Below are 12,793 nucleotides of genomic sequence, written 5' to 3'. Positions count from 1 at the left end.
TCCTTCTGAGGGCTGTAAGGGAAAATGTCTGCTCTAGGCCCCTTTTGGCTTATAGGTGGCCATCTTCCCCGTCTCGCTATGCCATTTTCCCTGTGTGAGTGTCTCTGTTTCCCCATTTTAGAAAGACATAAATTACACTGAATTAAATCCTCATTATTTAACATACAGAGGACCTGTCTCCAAATGAGGACCTTTAGAAGATTCACTTTAGCAGATATCACCAACTGACTATACAAACGGGTTCTCCACAATGAGTGGAGTTTTACCTGATCTTCCAAATGATAAAGTGGGCGTGTGCGGACTCGTGGGATCACTAGACAGAAATGGCATTGTGTTACTGAAGAGACAAAGCCCACCGGATGCCACAGGCAAAGGCCAGCACTGCTGCAGAGAACTGGGATTTTGTCATGCCTTCTCCCATCAGGTTAACGCTTCTCCCTCAACTCTTTCCCTCAGTGGCTTTGTGGAGAGTGCCCTGTAACCAAAGAACATGGAGCAAGAAGCATCCTTCTTTAGCAAAGAAAGCTAGTACTGCCCTCAGGGGATAGCTACTAATATCAAAGCCCTGCTCAGAAAGTCTTCCTAAGACACAGAACCTTGGTGGTCCACCTACCTTTCCACTCTGTGTGGGAAAGGAGTGGTGGGATGGGATCTCTATGCTGACTCCAGTGGTGGTTAATATGTTGACTAGCTGATTGATTGAGGATTTATTAAAAACACCATCAAAAGGCTGATACATGAAAGTCTCTCGAACTGTGCACCGAGTATGGAAATAGTCATGTATGAATGGAAGATTTATCCCAGAAAACAGGATGATCTATCCTGCAGACTCCCTCAAATGACCCTTGGTGCAGGCTTACAGGTTAAGCCCAAGGCTGATGTGGCTATCACTACTGTAATAGCCTCCACCATTGGAAGTGCCCCAAGTGCTTAGACCAATGGACAGCAATGAGAAGGTCTTCCCTGTAGGCCTTTTTAGACCACCTCTTCAGCTCCAGCTCAGGACTCCAGTAAGTTTTGATTCAACATCTTCAGTGTTGGGGGTGGGGGAGGTAGAAACAGATGGATACTTGGGAGACGTAATAAAGACCACATTTTACGTATCTTAGTTCATTTGTATGGTATGCCAGGCATGATGATTTATAAAGAAATGCGCTCTTTTGAATTGTGGAGGCATGAAAACCTAAGGTCATGTGGCTTTGGTGTTCTAACAGTGCCCTGCCTGCACTCTTAATTGAAGCTCCGCAACTTCATGGTGGAGTGACTTAATGTCCCTGCATAATCCTCCTCCCTGTACAATAACACAATACACTTTAGAGCGGTGCTTAAATACCTCTCATGTAAGTGGCAGTGTTATTTTTCGTGTCTTGATAAGAAGACGCCTGCAAAACAAGTGGATATTCCCGGGGGAGTACTAACACAGATATTCAGCCCGAAGTGTCATTCAAAAGTGAACAGTCACCCTTTCTTGCCCTTTGCCGGCGCCAGATAGCATGGAGCACTCAATTCCTCTCAGCCTGACATACCTCTCCCAGAAAGAGACAGAGACCTGGCGGTTAGTTTTGTCAGTGAGCTGTGAATCTGCCAAACTCTATGCCCTTTTGGACTTCAGCTCCCTCGTTTGTCCACGCAAGGGAGTAGCAGTTCAACCCCAATGTGCAATGTCCCTTTCAGCAAAGGGGGCTCGCTGCCCTCCGTGTGCCTCCGACTCACAGCGGCCGCGTGTGCCACTCCCTGGTTCTTCCGCTACCCCGCGCCGGCTCTACGCATCGAAGCCTTTACACTGAGCCCGCCTGGCGCTAACTAATGTTTAACTCGGGCCGAAACTTGGCGGCGAGCGCAGGGTGACTGCGTACAGAGCAGCAGCGCAGGACGTCCGTCTCCGCGCGCGGTAATTTGTGCTTGCCCTCAAGCCTCAGAGCTCAGTTCAGAGGAGCTGCCCGACCATGAAGGTGAGTGCACCCCGCTCGCACCTCCCCGGTCCCGGGCTTGGGTTGTGGGTGCCCTTTCACCAAACTCTCCCCAAACTGCCCCAGATTTCCTGGAGGCAATCTGGAGCTGCCATTAAGGCGGAAGGCACCGGGCCACCCTAACAGGCGAAGGAGCGTCCCGTCCTGCACTTGCTTCTCCCTTAGATTTGTGGAGTGTCCTACTGAGACCCAGGCACTGAGCCTTGGAGGTTGGGGATAATCACCCGTGGAACGCACGTGGCACCCTCACTTGGCTTCAGACGAGTGGGTGGGAGGAGAGAAGCCAACAAGATCACAAGATCACGCTCCGGGCCAAAATTCAAGGGTTCCTGCCTGAGTGAACCCCAAACCCCACCAGTCTACTCGTGCACCTGCAAACCCCTCTGCCTCTGAAGGGGCCTAGATCCCAGTCCTCTTCCCAGAGGAGGAACAAAGGCTTCTCTCTGATTGTTTGCAATCTGGCCTGCTTGCAGACACCCTGGAAGGTTGTCCTGGGACTGCTTGGTGTAGCTGCGCTTGTCACCGTCATCACTGTGCCACTGGTTCTGCTGAACAAAGGTAGAAACCTTGCAACATCTTACAAAGATAAGAGTGGTTGGAGATGGGGTCAGGTGACATGTGATCATGCAAAGTGGGCTTTGTTTATTGGGGGCCTGGACCAGTGTACCGGGTTATAACCTAGAAGAGTGACAGACTCCATGCCTTTGGGGCTTCTGGGGTCTCTAGTGTTTAGGTTGTAAGCCTTGAGGCTTCCTCGTTTTGTTGTGTAAAGCAAACACACACTTCCTGAAAATGAGAGAGAGAGGCGTGGTTTCTTTTCATTAAATGTAATTGCAAAAATCTTAACCTTAAATTGATTTTAGAAGGCTGTGGTTGTCCGTCTTTCAAAGTATCCTTCAAAGATCCTAAACACAGCAATGAGGAGAATTTCTTAAGTGGAGTGGGAAATAAGAAAGCAAGCTCCATAGTATAATTGTGAAAAAAGAAAAAGAAAGAAATCCAGAGACTTTTTTTCCTTCAGGTGTGACGAGAATTTGTCAGTTGTAAGATTCAAGTTGTAGAGAAGCAATTATTTTACCATTTTAGAAACGTTGCAGCACTAAATCGCCACTGAGCATAATGTAGTGACCTGCAATCAGTCAGCTTTTAGAGGGTTATTTCATTGAAAGTCCCCCTCACGCGTTTTCAACTTGCCAGAACCTTCCAGTTTAGCCTCAGCTTTTGGTACAAAACAGATAATGGGGTGCCACTACTGAGGGCAAACGAGTGAGAATGGCTAATGAGGGTCTCCCCTGGCTCTCCTTCTCCTGTGGACCACTCTGAATTACTCACTGCACATTGTGCATACTCTGAACCAGCCTCTCTGGGTGCAAATGGAGTCAAGTGGCCTTAGTCAGATTTCAAGACAACAATTGAAAGTTAGTATGTAGCGGTATCAAAAACATTCCTTTTCATAATGGAGCAAAGGTACCAAAGATTAATACCTGAACCCACTGCTGGTAATATTGAATTAAGATATCAGTAGTTACTACTGTTTTAGGCAATGGAGTTCTGTCATCCCAGCACGAAGGGGGACCCAAAGTTCAAGGCCATCCTCAGCTACACAGGAAACTGAAGGCCTGCCTGGAAGACATGAGACCCTATCTTGAATTCAATAAAAAAAATTAAAAAGATAAATAAATAACATTCAAAAATCCATGTGAAGAAAAGATGAGCCATATCTAGAATCAAACAATCTCAAAGTAGCCTAGATAGCCGATTTTTCTTCACAAAACCACAGAGGCATCCCAGGAAAAACTGTAACCATAGAACTTCCTCCAGGGAAGCTAGTGGGATGTGGCCTATGGATAAGCCCACCTGAGATGGACAGTAAATAATCTTGGGGCCCAAGTCACGAATTTGCTTTCCTCCAAAGGGCTTGCTCAAATTATCACTAACTGTGAGATTTCTACTTTACTGGATGAAGTATGCAGACTCTGGAGGGCCTGTTTTGCCCTTTCAATGAACAGCATCCACTCTCTTTTCTAAACAAAATATCAAGGATGTTCCTCTTCAGAGGGTTTCCTGAGAGACTCAAGTGTCCGCCTTCACTGACTCTTAGGATTTAAGCTAGGGAGGCCTGAGCACATTGCCCTAAGAACCAGAAGGAGCTCTCTTAGGGAATCTGGAAAAGTATGAAGATTTAGAAAACAGGCATGACTTATGTGACAACATACACAATGATCATATTCTGTGCTCTGGGATTCTGCAGGTCTGAGGGCCAGAGAAGAAGCAGAGAGTAGCAGGAGCAATAAGTGAGCTTCAATCCCTAGGTGATGTAAGGCTATGGGAAATTATGTATATTTAGATGTGTATATTTTACTTGATGTATGAGTGTTTGCCTGCTCTAGGTATCACTTGGATACCTGGTGCCTGTGGAAGTCAGAAGAAGGTAGTGATTTCCTGGAATGGCGTAACAGATGCTTGTGAGCCATCTTGTAGGTGCTGGGAATTAAACCCCTGATCCTCTCCAAGTACTCTCACCCACTGCTGAGCCGGCTCTCCAGTCCCCCCCCCTTAATATATGGGGGAATTTCGAGCACGCCTGGACTCCTGGGCTTGAGAGTGGAAGTAGGGTGGACTGGAATGAAAAGCAAGGAACGTGGCCCCAAACAAGGTGCAGTTCACAATTTGGAAGCTGGAAGCTACTCAGATGTGAATGATTACACTTTTGTGACTGGTTAACCTCAAGAAAGTGTGGGGGAGGGTAGCAGAGAATGCCTCCTGGGGACCTGGTAGAAACCTGGTTTCCTGGTAGATTGTTTACACTCACATTGTTCTTTGTTTTTTACTTCTGAATCCTCCTGTGTGTTTAGATAGAAAATGAAAGTCATCGTGTTTCATCTCTTACCTTATCTGAAGGGGCAGAGGTGACAACCCAGGCATGTAGCATTTCCACTAGGTCAGCAATACCTTTCCTGGGGCTGTGCCACATAGTAAGGGATTCTTACGCAGGAACCCAGTTTCAGCCTGATGAGATGATGAGAGGCCTGCCTGCCCCACCCCATGCCCAAGATTTAACATCACACCACCTCCGGCAATGGCGAAGCAGGAGGGGAGAAGTGTAGAGGGAGAGAGAATGGGGAATTGAAGGAGGGAGAAAGAAAAGAGAGGAAGGAGACTTCACTGAAGACAGAAGAGCCCCAGATTATGTGCAAAACAAAGAATTAAACAGCTAAAAGGTCAGCGGAAGAGCAAACCCAAGTGCTTCCCCTGAGAGGTTAGTTTAAGACAAGGTCAAGAGTTTCCTTATGAAACGCTGACGTCAACAAAACCAGATGTACTAAACACATGGAAAGGGTGGGGTAGGGGACGACTTCAGAGTATTGTCTTTTTATTTGTAAAGATAAAAAGCTTCCTGAAGTCGGAAGTTAGCTGAAGTCGGAAGTTCCTTCTCGAGGAAAAATAAAAATAAAACTTCACCGCTTGGTGTATGTGTAGTGGATGTAAAGCTTCTCTTTAAACTTCCACTTACCTTGTTAGAGACATGTTTCATTGTGTTTCCCAGAGAATCAGCAATGAAACTATCAACACATGCTACCTGTCCGAGTAGCAAGCAGCCAAGTGGAAATGAAGTGTTCTCATTCAAAATTTGTGTCTACTTCACTTTATAGTGTGATATTTGAAAGATTTAGTTGTCAAATAGTTTTATTATTCAGTTTAATTATGGAATAGAAATCTCTCTCTCTTTTTCTTTTTCTTTTTTCTTTTTTTCTTTTCTTTTTTTTTCTCCTTTCTCTGCTCCACAGTAAATTCCCTTAACACCTTCTTTTAATTCATAAGAAACTTGACTTCTCATCTACCCCCAGGACTAAATGAAAACCCAAATATGAGGAGAAAGGAACCACCAGGGAGAGAAAAGATCATGTCTATAAAGTTTCCTGAGAGAATCCAGGATCCATTCCCAGTTGAAATAACAGAAATGAGCCTGAAAGGAAGCTTTGTGTATGTCAGAGGACAATCTCTCCATGCCCTGCTCTATAAAAGCTCAGTGGACCGCTGTCAGCCTTCCTGAGTGTTCCTGTCATCGTGGTTGGTCTTTTTCAGGCCAGCAATTTGGACTTTCGTTTCCCTAGCTATAGCATGAGCCTTACCTTTCTTTGCCTTGGAATCCTTTCCTCTCCTCTCCAAAGAGATCAGAGGCAGGGAAGGACAAGATTGTTGGCCTGGTTAATGGTCAAAGAATCACAACCTAAAGCGGCTGACCAGAGCTGGCATGGTGTGCCTTTCATATTAAGTGCTGAAGCCCCGGGCAAAGGTGGCTGGAAATAATGCAGAAGCAGCTTACTTTGTGGGAGAGAAAATGTACAAGTGTGAAACTGTGAAATGATAGTTGTGCCTTATATTGGGCTGAGGATCTCTATGTATTTTTCTTTTAATTCTTAAGAGAATTATTGGAGAGAAAGTAGTACTATTAGCATTTCCCTTTGAAAGAAAAACAAGTTACTTCTTCATGAAGAATGAATTTCTTTAAAGCTTGAAACAACAGGCATTATCTCCTAGATTATGAGTGAGGAATTTGGGTGTGAATCACCTTGGGATTCTGGTTTAGGGTCTCTCCTGAGGTTGTCACCTGAAAGGTTAACTGAATTAACATCCTATGCAAGATCACTCACCTAGCGCTTAACTAGAGACCTAAGTCTCCCTGCTGTGAGCCTCTTAAATCAGCAAGGCAGATAGATGCAGTTCTCTTGAAGGAATCACAAGGGCTAAGCAGGAAGGCCTAGTCTCAGAAGTGGCCATCACAACATCAATTGTGGTGTTTGGTATTAGCAGTACAGAACAACCCCAATATAACCGGGGGGTGGGGGGTGGGGGGTGGGGGGGTTGGGGGGCTAACAAACACCAGAAGGTGCATATCACTGGACCATCTTGGAGGATGGATGCCAAAGAAATTAAGAAACACTCTCAGTGTTCTGTAGAATAGAGATATGTCATACATAGACCGTGTATGTGCCTCTAGCTGATACTTGATATTGTTAAACCTGACTGTCATTTTGTTAGCTTGTGATCAAGTATAAAATCAGCTGGGTCTTACTAACATAATTGTTACAGCTTCTAATTTACATGGCTATAACATAATGTCTCCATTGTTAATCTCTATGTTTTAAATGTTTTGAGGAAAAGAGCCTATTCCAGAGGCCTCTATTCCGATAGAAAGCTATATGCAGGCAACAACTTAAAGAATGAACATTCCAGGCTTTCCCACCCAATAACCCTATACGATGTTGGGGAATCCTGGGGATTAAATTAAGGGCCTCATGAGTGCTGAGCACGTGCTCTAACCCCTGGGATGCCCTAGGCCAGCATCTCTGTTTTTGAATGGTCTTATTGACAGTGAGAGTAGGAGTGAGCCAAGAGACACAGCTCCATGACGCCACCTGCAAAAACAGGAGAAGTCCCTTTCAGAGACCTCCACTCATTCAGGTGAAGCTGGGATCCTTGACTTCACAACAAGAATTTCAGGACATGCCAGTATGAGAAAGAGTTGGAGTGCATTACAAAGAGATTTTTAACATAGAAGGGTAATGGAAAGAAGCACCCAGGGAAAGAATAGGATACACCTAAGCATAGGTATGAGCTTCTCAGGAGGGAGTTGAGCTTATGTGTTTTTACAATAGCCTTATGAAAGATCTTGGTGCCTTCTGAAGTTACATCTCAAAGGGTTGCTAAAGAACTCGATGAGATCATAGGGTTGTTACCGGGTGCACTGGACAGGATTACAGCTGATAAGATACAACCTAGTACACAAGATTGCGCAGGGAGTTAACATGTTTATAGGCTTGTTTGTAAAATATCCAGAAAATTGTGGGTTCACATCTAGGACAAGATATAAGACCATTTTGAAAGGCACATATGCTTAGGACTTAAACACGGTTCGTGGCTATTTAAAAATTGTTATTTGAAAAGATCTCTATATAAAATGAATATCTCTATATAGACAACCTTTACAGTAAGTTTTGTTAATTGTATTTTTGACTCTCACTCTCAATTGGCAAGTCTCGAAGCAGACTCCAGTGTGTGTGTGTGTATGTGTGTGTGTGTGTGTGTGTTGGGCGGTCTTTTTCTTCTCGTGTCCCCTTAATTGTCCCTGTTTTTCACTCCTGCTTTGTTAATAGTATTACATTAAGTAGTAATAGTAATAACAACTCCTTCTGATTTATCACAAACACTATATTACACTTGCTTTGTTTCCAATACAAGTTATATTATTCCATCTAATCTTCACAGAATAGTCAATTTCAGAGAGAGAGATTCATATCTTATCTTTTAAAACTTAAAGACACTAGAATATGGAAAGCTTAGGGCTTGCAAGTAAGTACTAGGTGTTGGGAATCCAAATCTTTTGTCTTTTAGTCTCCCCTGAGCCTGCCAGTTCTCAGAAATAATTGATTTGAAGAAATGCTTTGATGGCCAGTTTTTCAGAGTTAAAGTTTAATCATTGCCTTATGACTAAATGCTAATCCTTTCATTGATGTATATCAGTATCTTGTAAATATTTCCACCTCTAGTCCTCACAACTCCATTATGACCTCCACAAGAAGGTGACCTCTCAATTTGAGAATAACCTGAAACCACAAACTTAGCACTTCTGAGCTGTTTTATTAGTTTCCAAGTATAGGGTTTTCAGTTTTATGTTGTACTTCCAAAGTATAGTTGCATATGATGCTTTTCTATAGCTTATAGACCCTTCTCTCTCCTTGAGGATGTACACATTTCTTCAGTATTTGATTCCCTGTGTGAACAAAATAGATCCATGAGCTTATATTATATAATTTACCCATCTTAGGTCTGCATAGAAGTAACTTAAGTCAGAGCCAAAACCTGTAGTGATCTTGTTCTTAGCTTTCTGGGAGCCATGGTGGCTCAGATTGTATAAATGGAGAAAATGGAATAGTGAGAACAGAGCATAAGTGTGGGACCACAATGCATGCCTTCCTAGACTTCACAGTCCCTAATCTGAGTTAGCGGGTCCCTATTCATACCTACCTTACCTAAGCTCAGAACCACAAATCTTATGGGTGAGTCTTGTTTTTTTTACTTACTTTTTCTTTTACTCCATACAATATAATTACTTCAAGCATGAGACTTATCACCTCTTCAGCAGGACTAAAGTCCTAGAGTAACCATGGCAGTATTTGTCAACCCAACAACACTTTTTTTATATTAAGAGTTTCAGGAAATATGCATAAGGACCACCTTCCTTGGGCCTTTATAGTCTACTGCAGGGGCATTACAGGCAAGTGCAGAAATCAGTTCAGATGATAGCAAATAACTGTGACAAAAGAAAAGTGAAATGAGATGGGGCAATGATATATACTGAAGGACATTTCTCTTTTAGTCTAAGTACGATTTTGAGCCACTAGAGGGTCTAAATACAAGTATGGCATGATATTAGTTACACTGAAAATATATATCTCTGATTCCTGGGTGCACAGTGTTTTGGGGCAGGGGCTAGTTAGTACCTGTGGGAAGGGAGATGATGGTGTCCTGGAGACGAAGTAAGTTTGTTTTAGTGAGCTATATTTCAAAGGTAAGGCAGCATAGGAATGTGAGGAATGAGGGAGGAGCACAAAGGATTCCTAGAGCCACCAGCTGAGTAGCCCAAGTGGAGAATTTTCATGAACTAATCTGTGAAAGTGCCTCTGGCCAATTCTCCTCCCAAGGCCAAGCTCAGAGACTTCTAGCTCAGCTCTGCAGTTTTCCTGTTCAGCAAATATCCTTGGAGCATGTTGTAAATGGTGGCACTTTGTCAGGAGGGATGTAAAGACGATAGCTCTGACCTCTGTCCTCAAATGGTTCACAATATTAAAGGAAACCTGAACATTAACTGTAACAAGAGAGCTGAGAGCTCTTCTAGTAAATGATCAAAGTGCTAGGGGAGCATTCAAAAGCAAATGTCAAGTCCTGTCCAGGAAAGCTTCTGTGGAAACTAGCCAAGCACGAAAGAAAGATTAATGACTACTGGGCCTGAATATAATTCTTCCATTCCCCCAGTCTTCAAGCTGACTCTAAGCATGCAAGTCACACTTATATGTTCAGTTCCTAGCAGTTTACATCCCCAGGATTCGGTATGAAGATTATGTTAAATGGTTTATATTTGCCTGTAGGAAACCAAAACCTGACCAGTTGTTTAAAATGCAGAGTCTCATCATTGTGTTATTATCAGCATTTTGCTTAACTGGAAGTCTAGAAAAAGGGCAGTGTTTTAGTTTGTTAGCATCACTACCAGAGAACATTCTCAAGGCCTGAGATCTTTTTGCCTTTCCACTCTGTCACCCTCACAATATTTGGCAGTTTTCCTCAAGCGTGTCTTCTATGAGATCTCTCCTGCCTTTTGTTCTGGTTGATCACAGCTGTACTATAGCTGATACTGTAGCTTGCTGCATCACCTGCTCACAGGGCTCTTTTAGGGAAGGAGGAGATGCTGTTCCTCCTCAGTGGCCTATTGCTTCAATGGGGAACCTATTTCTAGAAACCCTCTGACCTGAGGCAGACTTTATTCAACATTGGTGAAAATGTTGTCCCTTCTCTATTTTTAAACTAATTATCAGCAAGGAAAACAGATCACCATGACTGGACTAGACTGATAAACGTCAGCCTTTCTAGGACTGAAGAGGAACTTCTTTCTTTAGTATAGGGAAGAGGGACCATTTTAGTTGAATTGAGAATTCTGAAAGACAAAAGAGAGATGGGCTATGATATTGCCATCTATCTTGCTATTGCTCTCTGTTCTTTGCATTAGGAGGACGTAAGTTCCCAGCAAAAAGACAAGCATCAAGCTAGCTCTGTTCTCCAGAGAACTAGGTCTTGTAACTCTCTTCTCATTTGCTTCCCTAACTACCCGAGTTTATTGTAAGACTGTATTTTAATGTTCCCCTTTCCCAAGGGCATGCTGACTCCAACATTTTCCTTATTTTGGCCTCCAAAGAAATTATAAGCAGGAAAGAACTGAATTTGCAATATTTAATATACAAATTTGAGGTAATAGAGGAAGTCAGAAACATTTAAAGAAAATTACTATCCAGTTTTTCAAAAGAGTACATAAAAACTATCACATTTTATCCAGTTTGCAGCCATAAACCTTGACAAAAACAGTCAATATAAAATGAGCAACAAAATTTTCATTTTTTTTTTTGTGTATGAGTGTTTTGCCTGCATGCATATCTTATGTACTGTATGCATATGTATTGTATGCATGCTGTGCTCAAAGAAGTCACAAGAGGGCATCAGATCCCCTGAGACTGGAGTTGCAGATGGTTGGGAGCCACCATGTGGGTGCTGGGAATAAAACATGGGGCTTCTGGAAGGGCATTCCAGTCTCTTAACTGCAGAACTATCTCTCCAGCCCTAAATGAGCCAATTTTTAAAAGCTGGTAAAAATTAGACCTATAAAAATTAATTCAGGAAAAGTAAGACAAAAATAATTAATGGTCATAAAAACAAAATAAACAAATGAAAAGCAAGTAAAATAACCTCAAATCCCTAGAAACTGTGACAGTTTTACATGGACAAAAGAATCTAGCTGATGTCTCAACTCCTTTAAGTTTTACTGTATGTATGTGTGTATTGGGGAAGAGGGGGTTAATAGGCATAGCAACAATTCTGTCTAAATGGAAGCAGTTTGACCACACCAAAGAGAATATCCAGAACCCAAGACAGAGTGGCCCGTTGCTCCCGACTCATAGCTCACTTCTGGTCTGTTGTGTCCGTGGGGAAACCATTTCTGGAAATCCCCTGATTTGCCCACTCCCTTAACAGAGGATTCTTTGTACGACCCCTCAAGCCTCCACTGCACTTCCTGCTCATTCTCAGGTTAGGACCCTGCCTGCTATTTTAGTAAGAAGCCGATAAGAAGCATTCTCTAAGAGGGGAGAGCAGCCCTGACTCTGAGTCCGTAAATAAACAAAAACTCCAGCCTCACAATCCCAATGAAATGAACGTGAGGACAGTGCAGTGAGTTTGGGAGCAGATTTCTCCTCAGAGCCTCCAAATTCGAATCCAGGCCAGCCAACCTTTGATTTCATGCTCACTCAGAGCAGAAGAGCCAGCTATGGTTGGCTGGACTTGGTGACCTACAGAACTCAGGGTTAATATGCTGAGGACTAGGAGGTGGGACTGGTTATTAGTCCACTGAGGTTGTGGTAGTTTGTTGAACAGCAATAGAAAACAAATGCAGTGGTCATATCTCAACATAGGCAAATTATGTCCTTCTCACCTCAGAACCTTTCAGTGGCTTCCCATCTCCTTAAAGTGAAAGCAGTTATTGCAGTGATCAGTTGGCCGTCAAGTCTGAGCCCCGCTCATCTGAGCTCCCTTCTCTCTCTCTCTCTCTCTCTCTCTCTCTCTCTCTCTCTCTCTCTCTCTCTCTCTCTCTCTCGGTAGTAGGTCCCACTCGATCCCCTTTCTCCCAAAACTATTGCCTGAGTCTGTATGATGCTCCCTTGCTCACTTTCAGATCTTGTTTCAAATGTTTCTTATCCATCGGCCTCTCAATCTTTCCTGGTAAAAACAGAAACATCCTGAAATGAACACTCCTCTTCCCTCCCTGCTTGGTTTTTCCATGGCACTTATTACCACCTGGCTTGCACCACTGCTGACTTCTTTGCTCACAAGTCTCCCCTTTTAGAATGCCAGCTTCTAGAGAGCTAGTATTTCATGTTTTCTTCAGTTATATCTCTAGCGCCCATAACATTGAATAGCACTGTATGTGAATTAGAGTTATCACTAGAAGAGTATTTTTTTAACACTTATTTGTGCGTGCAAATGCTCATGCCACAGCC

The 12,793-nt window shown here is 43.3% G+C and overlaps 1 protein-coding gene across 1 annotated transcript in view; it reads left to right on the top strand.

The window, feature by feature from the left end:
• Positions 1-1,677: 1,677 nt before the first annotated feature.
• The window catches only part of Dpp4 (dipeptidyl peptidase 4), an 84,703-nt gene continuing 73,587 nt past the window's right edge, over positions 1,678-12,793 (top strand). The window contains exons 1-2 of the mRNA XM_059259156.1: positions 1,678-1,952; positions 2,444-2,528. Of these exons, the coding sequence (XP_059115139.1) occupies positions 1,947-1,952; positions 2,444-2,528 (91 nt within the window). The 5' untranslated portion in view covers positions 1,678-1,946. The remainder of the gene's footprint in view (positions 1,953-2,443; positions 2,529-12,793) is intronic.

Source organism: Peromyscus eremicus, chromosome 4 (assembly GCF_949786415.1).
Source record: "Peromyscus eremicus chromosome 4, PerEre_H2_v1, whole genome shotgun sequence".
Classification (NCBI taxonomy): domain Eukaryota; kingdom Metazoa; phylum Chordata; class Mammalia; order Rodentia; family Cricetidae; genus Peromyscus; species Peromyscus eremicus.
This window is presented reverse-complemented; position numbering and strand designations above follow the sequence as displayed.